At 42.0% G+C, this 16,986-nt stretch overlaps 1 protein-coding gene across 6 annotated transcripts in view; it reads right to left on the bottom strand.

Moving 5' to 3' along the window:
* Window positions 1-4,590: 4,590 nt before the first annotated feature.
* GPR176 (G protein-coupled receptor 176) overlaps window positions 4,591-16,986 on the bottom strand; it is a 118,487-nt gene continuing 106,091 nt past the window's right edge. For all 6 annotated transcript variants that reach the window (XM_082384990.1, XM_082384987.1, XM_082384988.1 and 3 more), the window contains one exon: window positions 4,591-14,564. In XM_082384990.1, coding sequence (XP_082241116.1) covers window positions 13,442-14,564 — 1,123 coding nt within the window. In that variant the 3' untranslated portion in view covers window positions 4,591-13,441. The remainder of the gene's footprint in view (window positions 14,565-16,986) is intronic.

Here is a 16,986-nt window from a genome sequence, read left to right on the forward strand (position 1 = left end):
AAGAATAAAGAAGCTCTGGTAATGAATAAAGAATATGAAGAAGGTCGGAAGTATTTTTAAAATAACAAGATTTGGAGAACTCCTGGCAGTTCTGATTTCTTGTTTCTGCATGCCAAAGATTAGTATCTGTTGGGAATTTGGAAACACTACTCCTGGTTCTTCTTCCAGTATGAATAAACACACACATACACACAAACACACACACACACACACACACACAATGCCTGGAACACAGTTCCTCAGTAATCCATATGGCTTGTTTCCTCTCTTCCCTCAGGTGTCTGCTTCCTCAGGTGGGTCTTTCCTGACCACCCGATATTAAATAATAATTCCCATCTCTGCACTCCCTACCCTGTTCCCTTGACTCTCCTTTATTTTTTTATAAGGAGGACAGATGCCACTGTTTGGATTCCAATACGAAATAGCTGGGTGACCTTGGGTAAATCCATAAACTTTTGTGGGCCATAATATCCTCATTTGAAAAATGAAGGTTGACTAGTTTTGCAGTTCTTAAACTTTACTGTATTAGGATAACCTGAGGAGATTTCAAAAAACACTGATCCCAGACCTATATCTAAGATTAAATGAACCTGAAACTCTTCTCAAATTTTAATGTGCAGATAAATCACTGGAGGATCTTGTTAAAACGCTGATTCTGTGTCAGGTGGGACCCAAGACTCTAACAGGCTCCCAGGTGATGTCAAAGCTTCTGGTCCACAGACTACTCTTTGAGTAGCTAGAGACTAGATAATCTTCAAATGACGGCACAATTCTAATATTCCATGAATAAAGGCCATTCTTTCCATTTTAATTTTTGGCGAAAAATGGTGCTTATTAAAAAAACAACACGTTTCAGATTTCTTGGGGATGTGAGGGGAAAAAAATAACTAAGAAATCAGGGCTGTGACAGGTGCCCATGATTAACTGGTGTTCTCATTTTTTTTGAAACTTGTTTATACAATGTAAGATACATATAAAGCAAGTGAAAAGAAAGTTCAGGTTCAATAGAAACTTAGTGTCTCTTTACTGTTTGTAACCTTTCCACACTAAGTCCCTATTCATTACATTTTTCATGAAACTCAACTCATCTTGAATTATTTTCTGTCATTCTCATTTCGTTTATTTACCTTCTGCTGCTTCCGTTTTGCAAGCTGCTGAGAGGCTGTATGTGCCTTGAGGGCAAACTTTAATAAACTGTATTTGTTGTATGTTAGTACACAATAAATTGTGCCTTTGTTTTTAGTTCCTTAAATACTTGTACATCAGCTATTGCAATTACACCCTCAAAGCAATTCACATTCAGATATGTTGGAGAGCACCATATTTTTCTCTGCTGTGTTTTCTGAACTGCTGTGTTCAAACCCCCCCAAATATTCTAGAAAGTATTATGCCTTTCAAAATAATTCATAAAGATTTCATCTAGAGTCAAGATATTTTAAGCTAAAATTTCCCTGGTCTCATTCCAGGTTGGTGACAAATGGCAGCATTGGTTTCAAAGTTGGTTTTTGTTTTTGTTTTCAATCTCTCTCTGCTCTTGACGTTCTCCTTCTGAGTGGAGTCAGATTTGAATGAATGAGAGAGCCCACGCTGTATGCCATCCGGGCTCCAACTATCATTCCAGCCTTGTTGCCCCAATTTCCCTTTTCTCACTATAAGCTTCAGCCAAATACAACAACATACTAGGAGAGGAAGCTCACTAAGCCTTGTATCATAGATTCTACAAACTAGATTGAATAGCCACTTCTTTTGAAGGGCAGTCAAAAGTGTGTGCTACTGGACAGTTCCCAGCTCATGTGAGTCTGTGGCTTAGAGTTATTAAAAAGTAACATTTACTGAGTGTTTAGGACATGCCTTAGGTGCGTCATTCCACCTCACTTCCTAACATCCTGTGAAGTGGCACTGTTATTACCCAGATTTGTAGTTGAGAAGCAGAGCACGGCAGCTTGAGTGATTTTTCCGAGTTCATTCAGAAACTAAATGGTACTGAGATTCCAACCCAGTTCCACAGCCTGTTTGTTCTCTTCACCTCCTCACTGGACTAAATTCAGGAAAAGAGGTTATTTGTATCCACTAGATGGTGCTGATTGTCTTCTCTTCAAAACAAAACTACAAACCTGCTTTCAGAACCTCTCACTTTCCTTGGATTTTAGGTATGATCCAAGAAACCACTGAACTGAAATATCCTGTTTGTTTGAACTGTGCTTGGGTACATCTTTAAATAGCCATCCCAATAGGAAAAGTGAAAATTAGATCCCAAAAAAATCAGAGTGGATTTTTAAAAATATCTTAGTACATATTACAAGTATCTAATATCCAATAACCATTGGTAACTTTGAGTGACTAAGGTTCTCACACATTTGTAGTCCTATAAAATCTGCAGGCTATTTTTTAAAGTCCATGTTTTATTTCATATACCCCTTTTACCCAAACTATACTCCCTCCCATGCCTCCCGGTCCTGCTTGGCCACAGTGCCGCCATGTAATCAGGAGACATGACCAGGGAAGTAAATCAAGTCTTAAAGAACAAAAAGCAAGTTCTGGAACAGGTAATCCTACTTTTATTCACAGTAAAATGCACTTTAAGTTTAGTATGTGTTTAGTTCTCTTTTAGTACATTTTTTAGTACTTAAAAGCTATTAACTAATAAATCTGCTAAAAATGGGTTCTCAGATTTTGTCGTTCATAAGGATCATTTCAGGTGTTATTTATTTTAAATATTTTTAAGTTATTTATTTTATTTGGTTTTAGCTGCATTGGGTCTTCATTGCTGCACGTGGGCTTTCCCTAGTTGTGGCGAGTGGGGGCCACTCCTCGTTGCGGTGCGCGGGTCTCCCATTGCAGGGGCTTCTCCCATGGCAAAGCATGGGCTCCAGGCGCACGGGCCCAGTAGTTGTGGCACACGGGCTCAGCAGTTGTGGCACACGGGCTCTAGAGCACAGGCTCCACAGCAGGTGGGATCTTCCTGGACCAGGGCTCGAACCCCTATCCCCTGCATTGGCAGGGGGATTCTTAACCACTGCACCACCAGGGAAGCCCCTCAGGTGTTATTTAAAATGTTGATTTTAGTCCCTAGTCCCTGATTTAGTAAGTCTGGGGTCTAGCCCAGGAATGTGCATTTTAACAAACACCCTGGTGATTTTGGTGCAGTACGACCATGAGCATGCTTTGAAAAACACTGCCTTCAAGTTTGCATTTGAAAGGGTAGATAGCACTGAGGTCATGCTCGGAGAGGCATCATGGAGACGCCTGGAGCTGTGCAACCCAGGGGCTCTGAACAGAGACGTCCAGTACTTCCTTTGTAAATAGTAAGCTAGAAAACTGCAAAATGTTCTCCCTTCCCACTTCCTTGATTCTGAACACTTTCCTTCCTCTGCCTGTCTATTAGGGAGTGCTATAGAGAATCAAATGCTAGTCAGAGGATGTCCCCATTTTAAAAATGGGTGGGGGGTGACGGGAAGCTTGCTATGTCACAATATCTGGAAGCCCAAACACACGATACACTTTGAATTTTTAAGTGAACGGAGGTAGCCCAGGCATTGTCATGTGACCATGTTTAACTTGTCCAAGTGATATGAGTGACAGCATGGGGGGAAAAAACTGCCAGGATATTGTGAAGATGCCTAAAAATCAACGCACACATACTGTGCAGCTGTACATTTATGGCCCAGAAAGCTAATAGAGGCTTGTTTTTTAAAAGGTAGTGAAATAAATCAAAGAGGATAAAGATACCTTCTGAAATACAGAATAATTTTTTGGGCGGGGGCGGAAGGGGTGCATCTCAGTTCTGCCCTCAAGCAATCAGCTCTGCTAAGTGAGTCATTCTCACCAGAAAGGGAGAAATCGGTGTCTCTTCTTTTCTTGGAGAATTCCCTCACAGTAACAGACCGTTTTACTCTCTGGTTATACTGCTGGCTCCACACATTTGTCGCCTGCGGCAATTCTGTTACCTGTAAAGAATTATAGAGTTGCCAGAAGTTTCCCGAGGCTAGCCGCAGTCTCCTTTGCTGGATGCCAGTTGAGATTACACGGTTTTGCTCTTGGCATTTGGCCCCTGCCAGGAAAATGGACGAGACACTGCTTGTGGGTTATGGCTAAAGAGAAGTTTAGTAATTTCACGGCAGCGATTAATCCTGGGCAGAAACTCACAGTTTCAGAACACTGTCCGTGCATTGAGTGTCATGCTTCACGCTTGTCTAATTCCAAACCGTAACTTCTGAGTTGAGCTAGGTCTCTAATCCCATAGGGTATTTTGTTTGTTCCTTCATTTTTTTGTTTTAAATTGTGTCTCCTGATCTATATACTAAAATGCATTTTTAGAATAAAAATTATATAAATCTTTATTGTTATGGAAACCTTGCAATTTATTTATTTATTTATTTTAAAGTTGTTTTTTTTTTTTTTAATTTATTTTTGGCTGTGTTGGGTCTTCGTTTCTGTGAGAGGGCTTTCTCTAGTTGCGGCAAGTGGGGGCCACTCTTCATCGCGGTGCACGGGCCTCTCACTATCGCGGCCTCTCTTGTTGCGGAGCACAGGCTCCAGATGCGCAGCCTCAGTAGTTGTGGCTCACGGGCCTAATTGCTCGCGGCACGTGGGATCTTCCCAGACCAGGGCTCGAACCCGTGTCCCCTGCATTGGCAGGCAGATTCTCAACCACTGCACCACTAGGGAAGCCCAATTTATTTTAACATAAAGGAAGTTAAAAGAAATTCGCATAGCATGTTTGAAATGTATTCAGATCAAACTTTCAGGGTCTTAAGTAACAATGTAGAAAAATTATTTTTCTCAGAGTTAACATCTAAGAGATAAAGAAGAAATAGGTAAACAACCAAAGGGGGTGTTTATTCGTCAGCTGTCAGGCTGCCATCCTGGCATTCTTAGCATCTCGCTCCTTACATATATTTTTTCTTAGTTCAAATTCAAAATAATGTTTCTATCTGAACATACATATGTTTATTAGACTAGAAGCTAGTCATCATTTTGATGACTGTAGGGTTTCCTGTGTAAATCTTTTTCTTATTTGATCATTCAATTCCTTATTTAACCAAGATTGGTTTATTTTCTCTTCATTTTATCATCACAGACAAATTGGAATTAATATACTAATTTGGCTCAAAATTTGTTATGTAACCCATACACTGACACACAAAACCATTTTAAATTACACATCCCTGGTTTCTCAGCCAGCATCTGCAAAGAGCTGACCTGGGCCTGGTCTCTTAACTTCTCTCCATCTGTTTCTTCATCTAGTAAAATTAGGGGCAGGATAAAGATTTCTAAGCTTACTTTCAGCTCTGAGACTCTGTGAATATCTGACTTAAGCAGACTTGGCCCTCTTTGGAAACCACTGCTCATGTGTTCCAGCCTGAACTGTGACAGTATTCACACCAGCATAAAAATCACGTGTTCAATAAGCAGGGCAGTAAGAATTGCCTGTTTAGAAACACCTGGGCAGTGGTAACAGCCATCGGTCTTGTCCTCTGCAATCCATAAAGAATTAAACAAAGCAAAACCACAATCAGTGCACCCTATTTTTACAGCACAATGCAATAGCGTGAATTGAAAAATGGTTTAGGTTTTATGAGATTTGGGTTCACGTCTCCCTCTGTTGTTGATTCTAGAAGGACAAGCCTCTTCACTTTTCCAGGCTTCAGTTTACCAGCCCATCTATTAAATAATGGAAAGTTAACTCCTGAATACTTTTCCTTACTTTGTAGAAATAAGTTAAAATGTTCTTGAGATTCTGTATTGAATGTTTCACTGCAACTGTAAATAAAACGAGTACTTTTACTTCACATAAAAGCAGCCTTCTAATCTATGCTGAAGAATGAAAAAAGGTGAATTATCGGGTTCAATTCACACCTGTCATCCATTAAATGCTCATTTATCTTGTATGTTTTGCTACAGATGACTTGGTATTCTTGTGAAAACTGCCAACTGTTTTTTGTTATGAATCTAAAGATCACTACCTTGGTCCAAATATATAGAAATTTTGTATTCAGGTGGCACACTTGCATTCATTTGTCTACCTTTTGTTGGTCACTTTCACTGAGTCAAATCCTCTAGTAAGCTATTTCTGAGCAAGTAAGCTTTTCAGCCTTTCTCTAATCATACCTAGTTGCTCAGAGATCCTGACAGAGGCAGGAGCTAGATGGTCATATTAATCCCCTCCAACTCCTCACCACCACTGATTTTAGATAGCAAGCGTCAAGAGTAAGGGGGATTTCTGAGTGCCAATATGTAGTAGTTACCTATCTATTCGCGATAAGAACAGCAAGAAAATGGAAGGCATTAGTCAGAGAAATGTTTCCCCTTCTCAATGTCATGAAAAAGACATTTTAAAGCACTGGTTTCCCCGCCACACATTTTGCTTATGGATTAGGCATTTTTAAAAATCATGACTTCTGCTCCGAGGTCTTGCAAAAAAATCACTTAACCTCCTGGGCCTCCATTTCTTCTTATTAAATTATAGAGGTGGTATAAAACTAGGCTAAGATCTTCCAAATTCTAAGCGCTATGACTATATGAAGTAAGTGGTCATTTTATGGAGGGAGAAACGTCTTGGATTTAAAGAAAAATTTGCCATCCAACAAACAAAATCATTGAGGAAGATGCACCCTCTCAATGAAGGATAATTTTCACTTTCCCTCAGCACTTGTCAGCACGTGATCATTTATTGTTCTCTTGTCTCTTGTGGGTTTTTTTTTCTTTTTTTTTCTCCCTTAAGCTGTCCAGAGGGCAGAGACCATATCTCGAACACTTTATACTCTATTATAATAGTGTGTATTAAATGCAATAATACTTACTGTTATGAATGAATCACTCTTGTTAATATTTCGTATACCTGCATGGAAGAGTACTCGCTCCTTGGGGGAGCGTGGGCAATGGATGAGAGTGATGTGAGGGCAGGGACTCTTAAATTAAACTAAGGGTCAACTCGATGCAGGGATTAACAGGGAAGACCTGAGGCAGAAGATGATTCCTGTGAGGACTCTCAGCTGAGCAATCGCAATCTTGGCCTTCTGCTAACAGGTTCTTAACATTTACTCTGAACTGAATGCCTCTACCATGAAACAGGAAATCATGAAGCAGAAGGAACTTTAGGAAATAACAATGAGAAAAACAGCTGTTGGGCGTGAAGGCTTTTAATACAGTCCCCAGTATAGTTTAATAGCGTGTGCCAAGTGGGTATTCAAAAAATAGTCATAATAAGGAGAGATGATAATGATCATCAGTACTTTGGAGGGTGCAGTGGAAGAATTGGTCCTTAATGCCTTCTGTACTGTTTTTAGCTCTGTCTCTAACTTGTTTCATCTCTTAGGGCCATCTGTGCCTCTAGTTTCCCCATCTGCAAAAGAGAGATCGTATCATTTCCTGCAGAAGTCTGTGGACTGTGCTTTAATATCCTCCAGTAAATCGTACGTAAATACAAAGCAGGCAAAGAGAAGCCAAGTGCTACCAAGAGAATAAACTTTAAGGCAGAGAGTATTATAAATTAAAATTAATTAAGACCTTCTAAGTATTCTAATGATTTGAAGTAGTTAACGCAAAGGTATGTGTTACATTCACTTTAGATTTTTTTTAAGTAAATGGGAACATTGATTATAAATAAATTCCAGGATAGTTTAATCTATTAAACTCTCTATTTTATACATATTTATCTATAATATGATGAGGGTTTTAAATTAACTTCTGAAGCAAACTAGCATTATTTAAATTAAACTTACTCTTAAAAAGGAGCAATAGGGACTTCCCTGGTGGTGCAGTGGTTAAGACTCCGTGCTCCCCATGCAGGGGACCTGGGTTCAATCCCTGGTCAGGGAGCTAGATCCCACATGCATGCCACTACTAAGAGTTCACATGCCACAACTAAGGAGCCAGGGAGCCGCAACAAAGGAGCCTGCCTGCCACAACTAAGACCAGGTGCAACCAAATAAGTAAATAAAAATATTTTTTAAAAAGGAGCAGTAATTCTTAAAAGTGCTTTAATAAATACACCCCCCAAAAAAGAAATATTTCTTCTTGTTTATTGAGAATATATAGGGAAAAAATAAAATTCAGAACATCCTACAATTGCCTAGTTCATAAAGCCAAACTGAAGGAATTATCTGAGTAAACTGACATCCTTTGAGCATATCAGCAAAGAGCCGTTGGTCACTCTCACCCTGAAAGCCTAAATTACCTTATTTTCTCAATTCCTTTTAATGATACATATGGTTTCCTGGTTTGTTTGTTTTTTTTTTGTTCAGTCAGGTGGTGCATTGCAAAATTCAGAAGCTTTTTAATAGACTTTTGTAGGTCTCATTTTTTAAAGTCAATTTGTATCTTTATCTGTACACATGGATTATTCTTAAATATAGCAAAAAAGTCTCCTCTAATCATGATCTCCCCTGGATCCGGGATGGGGTCGACACTATGAGGAAGAAGGAAGGAAGGTGGATGTTTAGGAGGTGAGTAACTGCATCTGCTCCAGCTTATGACGTGTACATGTAAATCACTCTTGTATGTTCAGAATTGTCTTCACAGGGACAGAATGTATCAGCTTTTCTTTCTCAAAATCAACTTCCAGTAAACCACTGAAAAACTCAAACAAAATTTTAGGTACATTTTCCTTTTCAATGTGATTTCTATTTTCTTAGTTTCTCTAGATCTGCAGTCATTATTTCATCTATATTTAAAACTGGCCAGAGTTCTAGTATTATCTTTCAAGAGTTGGGTTTGGAAAGAGAAGTATCCCTTGTATCATTTGCCTTTTAAATAATAATGGATTTAATTAAATGTTTCTCTCAGAGAAACAACCCAGAGACAGAAGGCCAGCGTTTAATTCTGTGTGGACCTTCGGGTAGTAGTATATAAAATCTGTTTACACCAAATTTCCTCCATGAAAATTACAAAGAAGGAAGTGCAAAAGGGAATGAGAATTTTGGCAGAGGGAAGCCAAAATAAACTAGAAAAGATTTTTATAAGCATGTATTCATATGCAGAATAATAGACTATAGAAACATAAAATTTCAGAGTTGAAAAGAAACTTAAAGTCTCATTTTTCCTTCAAGGTTGAAATACAAATTAATTGCTTCAGTCTCAAAAAAGTGTGGAACAATACATCATTTTCTTTATTGTTTTGCTATAGCTTAATTTTCATCGTGAGATCCTGGGATAATAGATATAAGCTCACATTCAAGGTTTCCTTCCCTCCCACATGACACCATGGGTCCTGTGCAGTGTGAAACGACATCTGTCCTCTGTGTCATTGCCTACATGGTCATCCCTTGCCCCATTTGATCTTGTGATCCATCCTTCCCGGCCACCTGCTCCTTTGGGCTTGAAGCTCTCTCTTTCTTTCAAGACACTTATGTATATATCTGAGTGAGGCCCTGGTTCCTGGACTCACTACCAAACTCTCCACAGGGATCCACGCCCTGGGGAGCAGGGCACACACTGGTTCCCTTTGCAATGGCCCAAATCTTTCTTTGTTTTGCTGTTTTGCTGTTTCTTTGTTTTCTCTCTTAGGGCTTTGCCTAGGAGGCAGCATTAGGCCCCTTATCCAGAAGGTACAGATGTCTACATTATCACTTATCCCTGACTTCTCTTCTCTACTATTCTCAAGTCCAGGGAAGCTTTTTCCACTGAGAGGGGATGGTTCCCCTTCCTCAAACCATCTCAAACCTTTGGCGAACCCAGTGTTTCTCAGTGCTGGGCAAACCCAAGATTTCTCAACATTGGCATTATTGGTATTTTGGACCAGATACGTCTTTGCTGTACGGGCTGTCCTGTGCATTATAGGGCGTTTAGCAGCATCCCTGGCCTTGACTCACTAAGTGCCAGTTGCAACCCCCAGTTCTTGAAGATCATTACCAAATATCCAGTGGGCTCATCCCAGGAGTCCCCTCTGTTCTCCCAAAACCTAGGCTTTGATACACAAAAACTGGAAAGAGACTCACAGTCTATTTGCTTTCCTTTGAGGCAATGAACGCCTTCCCCGCACCTTCCCAGAGGCAATACATGTGAATGTATCAAGCAAGGAAAAGGAGGGAAGAGAAATTAGATGCATCAGGTAATATGGTTAATATTACAAAAGTGTTATCCCATCTGTGCTGTACTTTCTCACCTGTTGCCTTAAAAGGTACACCACGTGTCATTCTAGCACCTCCTTTGTGTGTATATTACCTTTTGTATATGGACTGCAGTGAATACGCATATAGAAAGAAATTTAAGAGGGGACAGAAAGGGATTTAACCACTAAATTCTGATCAATACAGCTGACAAAAGGATTATTGTTCACGCCCAACACATACATGTAAGCACTAATATTGATATAGTTTTACTGTGTGCCACTCTTTGTGTTAAACAGACCACGCCATTTAATCCTCACAACTGCCCCATGAGGTATACTATTGTCTCACTTGGATTCCCCTGAAAACAGAGCTTGAGACAAGGGCTTTGTGCAGTTGGTTTTGGGGAGGTGATCCTTAAGGGCATGAATGAGGGTAGAGAAAGCCAGACAGGGAAGGAGGAAGAAGAGTCAATAAAAGGAGGCATTATTTGGACACTGTGGTGGGCAACAGGGACTCAATTTGCTGGACTTCCTGAGAAGTGGAAAGATGCCTCCCACAATTGTCCAGCAGAAGGACAGGGGCATTTATCCATTGGTTCCCATGTCCCACTGATCAAGGGTTACCCCCCAGAGCTAGGGAGCTCTCCCAGGGCAGACAGCAGAGAAACTAGGCCTTGATGGCTCTCAGGGAAGTGAGGAGATGCAGCCAACAATGGCCCTCTGCAGACATGGCTAAAATCAGAGGTGAAATATGTGAGTCAGGGCAACAGAAGCCTCTGACACAGTTATTACCTCCCCATTTTATAGAGAGGAAACCAAGATACATGGAGATTACCTCACCTGCTCAAGGTCACAAGGTGGGTCAGTGGTAGAGTCAGGATTCAAACATGGGCCATCTGACCTCAAGGCCATGGCCCCAACCATAAGGTGTAATGACGGCTGCACTATGCCCTCTTCCCCGCGTAGCTCCACCTACAGGTTTGAGCAGACCATCCACCAATTCCATTTGCAACCCAGGTTTGGGACATTTATTCAAACATTGCAGTTTCTTCTTTGGGAATTCATTTTTCAAGTTGCAACAACATAAGAAAATGCTACTAGAATGCTGCATCTGCATGTTGGGAGGAAAATAAACACCTTTCTTTTGAGATCACACAGGAAGAGAGAGGTTCAGATAGTATACCACTTGAGAGGGGGGAAAAAAGAAAACAAACAAACAAAAAATCACTCAGACAACCTTTTTTGAGTTCAGAAACTGCTTTTCAATTTTTTATTAAAACATAATTCTTCAAAGAGTATAGAAATACACCTGGCCATGACCTGTTAGAAGTCAACCAACTGCTTCAAACATACATAAGAAACATCTATCAAATTCTGGCTCACCAGAATTTATTAAGTTGTACGTATATGTTATCAGAATGACACCAACGTGGCTACATTTGACAGATTCTTCTAAAGTGGACACAAGTTTCTGACAGGTTATGTTTCCTCTTGATGAACGCTGTAACAACTGTGACGGTTTGAAAGATAAGCTTGAAGGGCCACAACGGGAAGCATCAGGGCAAGGAGCTCCAGAGGGCACACAGGGGCCCCGGGAGAGTTGGTGGCAGGCCCCTGTTTCCGCTGTGAGCACACAATGCTTCAAAGAGACGAACACAAAGAGGAAGGCACTCCCTCCTCCGGACAAGGGTCTTTGGGTTCACATTCGGGAATCACAAGACAGCACACCCAGGAAAGGACAGGAAAAGGAAACTCCCTACACATAGTCTGACCTTCCTACAAAGGACAAGGGCCTGTGTGGTTCAAGGAGAAGATCCGTGAGGACCCCTGCCGTTGGGATGTGTTCTTTGCCGCTGAGGATGTCCCCTCCCTTGAAGCTTGCTCAAGGCACTGGATTGGCTCCCTTCCATACTATGAACAAGAACAAAACGCCCTCCAGAGAAGAGCAGACCTGGCGCTTGATTTGCTCTCCTTAAGAGTGAAGTTTACTTTGTGGTTTGGATTCAACCTGGTGAAGCCCACCCCAAAGTAGACTCGAATTGCTGTGAGAGCCCCCAGGCGACTGATCGATTGAGGACACTGTTCCCCCTCTTCTATCCTGTCTGGCTCCTGCTACAACTTCACTGGGAAGGAGTAAGAGGAGAGCTCACCTGGGCTAGGTATTGCCTTGGCATTGTACAGTGATGAATTCCTTTTCCATGTTCTGTTCCTCCTTTGTGCCCAAAATGAAGGGAGAACCACAGTCGTACAAACAGACTGAAAATGAGACTGGCGACGCATGGGGTCTGCGGTCCTCCTTGGAAGGGAACCTACTTTTCCCACACTTTTGGGCAGACTCACTTTTCCTAATCAAGTATTTTTAGCTTGACGTTTCCAGAGGACCCCGTTTACCCTAACTTTGCCTTTTTAAATGACCTTTAATTCCAGAAGTTGGCACAAATCTTTTTCAATACACTTTACCCCTGCTGATTGCTGCATAAAATCTTTCACATGAGACCATGTGGGAAGAGAAAACTCTACAGAGTGTGGATATTTCTCAGTCTTTCTTCTCCACTTCTAAGCTTCTCTCTCATTTGTTGAAAAAAACACAACTTAAGGGGGAAAGACATGATAAAAGCTTGCAGTGTTTTCCAACCGACTCGGCGAACTTCTCTTTCTGAGGCCTTAGTGATGCTAGGAGATGGTCAGGATAATCAAGGACAGAATATCTTCCTAATCCCTGGGCACATCTATTGCCATGTCTGTCAAATGGGGGTGCAATATTCATTCATCCCTCACCTACATCCCAGCGAAGGAGATGAAGGGCATCGGGAGAAACTGTGAGCCATGTGATCAGGCCGTCCAGAAAAAAGGTATCAAATGCCAAGGTTCTATCTTCCCTAAAGATACAGATCAATATAAACCATTTTGAATATTTGTCATTTTAAAATCAATCAAATAGGCATTTTCTTGTGGCCACACGGCTCCATAATTATCTTGGGCTTCTCTTAGAGTGCCCCTGCTTCCTCTGAACTCATAGCCGTTCTTCTCTCCGTGTATTCTCTGCAGGGCCCGGAACTGAGATATCCCCAGAAAATGCACACAGAGAACCCACCCAAGACCCGTTTCCCACTACCCAGCTTTCGTCTCCACAGAGAGGAATGTGGACTTTACTGAGGATCACTGAGATAAATATATATATGTGTATATATATATATGTATAAATATATATATACGCCCTCAATAAAGAGGACATTCGATTTTATATAGATTTCCCTCTCATTCAAAAGCATGTGGCCCATAGAGGAGGAATCAACCCATACTGGGTTGCAAGGAGATCAAATCATAGGCCCAGTGAAGGGAGGGCAGGAATGTGGAAGGTCTGTTGCTTCCAGGGATTTACAAGACTTGCTAGGAATCCACCTTTGGGAAGATGCTCACTTTATTGTTTCTGCTCATCTTCCGCTCCACCCTGCCTACCTTGGGCATCTTTGTCTGGATCAGCTCTTCTGGGGTGTTGCCCAAGGGGGGAAGCAGCCTCTTCTTGCTATTTCGGGTCTCTGAGAGCCACTGGGGAGGCAACTCAAATGGCCCAAAGCCGAACTGCAGGGAATACCTGTCAGGGAATGTCTCAGGTTCCACAGGGACTGCTGGTGCCACCTGGGATATAGAGTCCACTGTGCCCGGGGGTGGTGCAGGGGTAGCAAACCGTGGCCCCCGCTCTGCCTCCAGGCAGGTGGGAAGTAGCTCCCTGGCCTGGAGGTCAGCTGAGCTGGCATACTTGGCTTCACTCTCTTCCTCATCATCCGTGGGCTTAAAGATCTGCTGCTGCCCAATGTGGAACATCTCCAGGAGCTGGCTGCCCGAGCGCATGCTGGGCTCCAGGCTGGCATCGGCCACCCCGCTCCCTGTGCCCACCACATTCCGGCGACTGTAGCGGTGGTGCAGTTGTACCAAGGTCCCTACCAAGCACTTGCGGATCGATTTGTTCACGGTAAGAAAGAGCACAGGGTTCGCCAGCAGAGAGACTTTGGGCAGCCAAATGGCCGTGAGCAGCAAGAAGACAGAAGTGTCGGGGACATTGAGGACAGTCTGGTAGACGACCAGTGTGGCATAGGGCACGCTGCACAAGATGAAGACCATCACCATGGACAGCAGGGTGGCGTGCAGCTCGGCCTCCCGCTGGGAGGCATAGGGGATAGAGATGGTGTTCTGCGGGGTCCGCAGCGCTGCTATGATGACCTTCTTCTTCTGGCTGGCACTCAGGGCCCGGCGGATCAGTATCAAGAAGAGGAATACCACAGCCACAGGCACGATGACCGTGGTGACGTTGTAGACCAGAACGTACACCAGGTGGCCCAACGAGTTGCTCCAGACTTCCGTGCAGGTGGACATGGCATAGATGTCAGCCACGTTGGTCACCGCAAACACAGGGACGCTGGCCACCACGGCATGGGCCCAGATGTATATCACTAGTTCTCGGGACTTTGCATCAGATATTTTTCTCTCCAGCGGATAGAGGACCGAGTAGTACCTGCCAAACGCACAAGCAAAATTCATTTCACAGAAGATACACTTTAATTAGAGGAATCTATATTACTAAAAGTAGGAGAGAGGAAAGAAAGGGTCAATTTCTTCTATTCTGCCTAAGACAGAGGAAACCACTGGGGGAATTACGAAGCTAGACCTTAAGTTTTGAGGATTTTGCTGCACAGTTCACAGTTAGCTTTATAATTATTGCCACCAGGACTAAATCCAAAAGAGTGCCCTCAATATAAAGGATATCTCCATCTGCTGGAAAGACACCTCTTTTTCAATTTAAGGGTAAAGGGTAATTTGTAAAAAATTTTTTTACCTGGGCTAGAGGAGCTTGAGGGGAATTTTCAAAGCCACTAAGAGAAAGAAAATGTGTCTGCACACAAATCCAAAGGAGACTCGTGCCACAGTGGATATGCACAGATATCACTAGCATTTACAGCCACCTGGGGCAGAAGAAGCCAGTGTGAGGGAGGGACTCTGACAAAATCCTTCCACAAAATCAATCTGACTGAAAAAAATCATGCCTGCTCAATCGCCATTGTTCCCATGATAATCGCTCAGTACCCCCTAAGAGCAATTAATAGACCTAAAATGCCTGCATGATTAGATTTTTGTTAAAATCAGGGAAGACTTTTTTCCTTCAAGCTTGACTTGATTATTCTATAACCACCTAATCAGAATTCCAAAAGCACCTTGTTTCAATATCACCTATGACCTGGGGAAACCGAGTAATTTGTTAGATTCTAGAACCACATCTGTCATGAAAGGGCAGCCAGTAGCCCTCAGGGCTATGGCGAGTTTCTTCACCTTAGCTCGGCCCACATCTGTGCAGTCAGCTAACGCCGGAGCCCAACATTAGGTTGGACCGTCCAACCCTGTTAACATGCATTCCCTCATGGGGCCAGCTGAGCAGGCGTGCCTTCTGTCACAAGGATTTCTGAGCACCACCTATGTGCTAGGTATTGTGCCAGGCACTGGACTGCAAAGATGGAAGGGCGCACGGGAAAGTTTCTAACCTAAATGGGGACAGGGGGCGTGTAAACAAACAATTATAACCGAGGAGACGATGGCTCTACTGGAGGGACGCACAAAGGAGGTAGGGAAAGGGGGCACCTGGGAAAATGTCAAGAGCAAGCGGCCCTGTGGCGGAGTCTGGCAGGGGACAAGCTGGGGGAGAGACGATGCAAACACAACACGACCACGGATGACCAGAGATGGATGGAGTGCGGTAAAATGTGTTCTAGGTCACTTTCTGGGAAGGGAAAAAAAGAGAAAGAAATGTATAAGTTATGCACGCTCTCGATTGTTTTTCTCTGAATACGGAGAAGCTTTTCTAACCACCGCTCAGTAAATCCATTGTGATGGCCCCACGCCCACGCATGAATACGCGTTCACTGTCTCTGATTCCCATTTGCAAAGTGACCGGTAACAAAACCAGGCTTCCCGTCATTTTTGATTCCACTCTAGGTTGGGAAATAGACTGCAGCACAAGCACACAGGCTCACTATACATCATTTTGTTAGTGTGTGCGTCTCTAGAGGATGATGCAGGAAGTGTAGGTGGCCTCCCAATTCACTTGCTGACTCGGTGCCATGAAACAAATATCTGGGAAAGAAGTGAGAGAAAGGACTGTTTTCCCTTTCTCTTTGTGCACAACGAACCTATGCTTTCCAGTAATCTGCATCTCTGAATAATGAAATAGGAATTTACCAAACTTGCTTTTCTACTAAAAGAACTTGCTTATCTTTTTAAAAAATTAGGAATTTGGGATTAATAGATATACACTACAATATATAAAATAGATAAACAACAAGGACCTACTGTGTAGCACAGGGAACTATATTCAATATCTTGTAATAATCTATAATGGAAGAGAATCTAAAAAAGAATATATATATATATATATATATATATATATATATATATATATACACACACACACACATATATGTATATAACTGAATCACTTTGCTGTACACCTGAAACATTGTAAATCAACTATACTTCAATTAAAAAAAATAAAAATAAAAGACACACTGAAAAAAAATGATGGCAAAAATACAGTAGATTTTCTACTGGAAAGAAAATAAGGATTTCTTATTATTTGCGTATTTTCTTGCCTAAAACCAAAGGCTCAAAATAACCCACAGGGATTTTTGCATTGCTTCCAGGTAGAATAGCAACCTGTCCAGAATAATGTGTTCCCACTCTTGTTGAATCCTATTCTTAAAAAACCTTCAGGATTCATAGCAGCATTATTTATAACAGCCAAAAAGTGGAAACAACCCAAATGTCCATCAACTAGTAAATGGATAAACAAAATGTGGTATATGCATACAATGGGAATATTATTTGGCAATAAAAAGGAATGAAGTAAGTTGTTAAGAGAGTAGATCGTGAGTTCTCATTACAAGGAA

The sequence above is a fragment of the Balaenoptera borealis genome (genome assembly GCF_965194805.1).
Source record: "Balaenoptera borealis genome assembly, chromosome: 3".
Classification (NCBI taxonomy): Eukaryota; Metazoa; Chordata; class Mammalia; order Artiodactyla; family Balaenopteridae; genus Balaenoptera; species Balaenoptera borealis.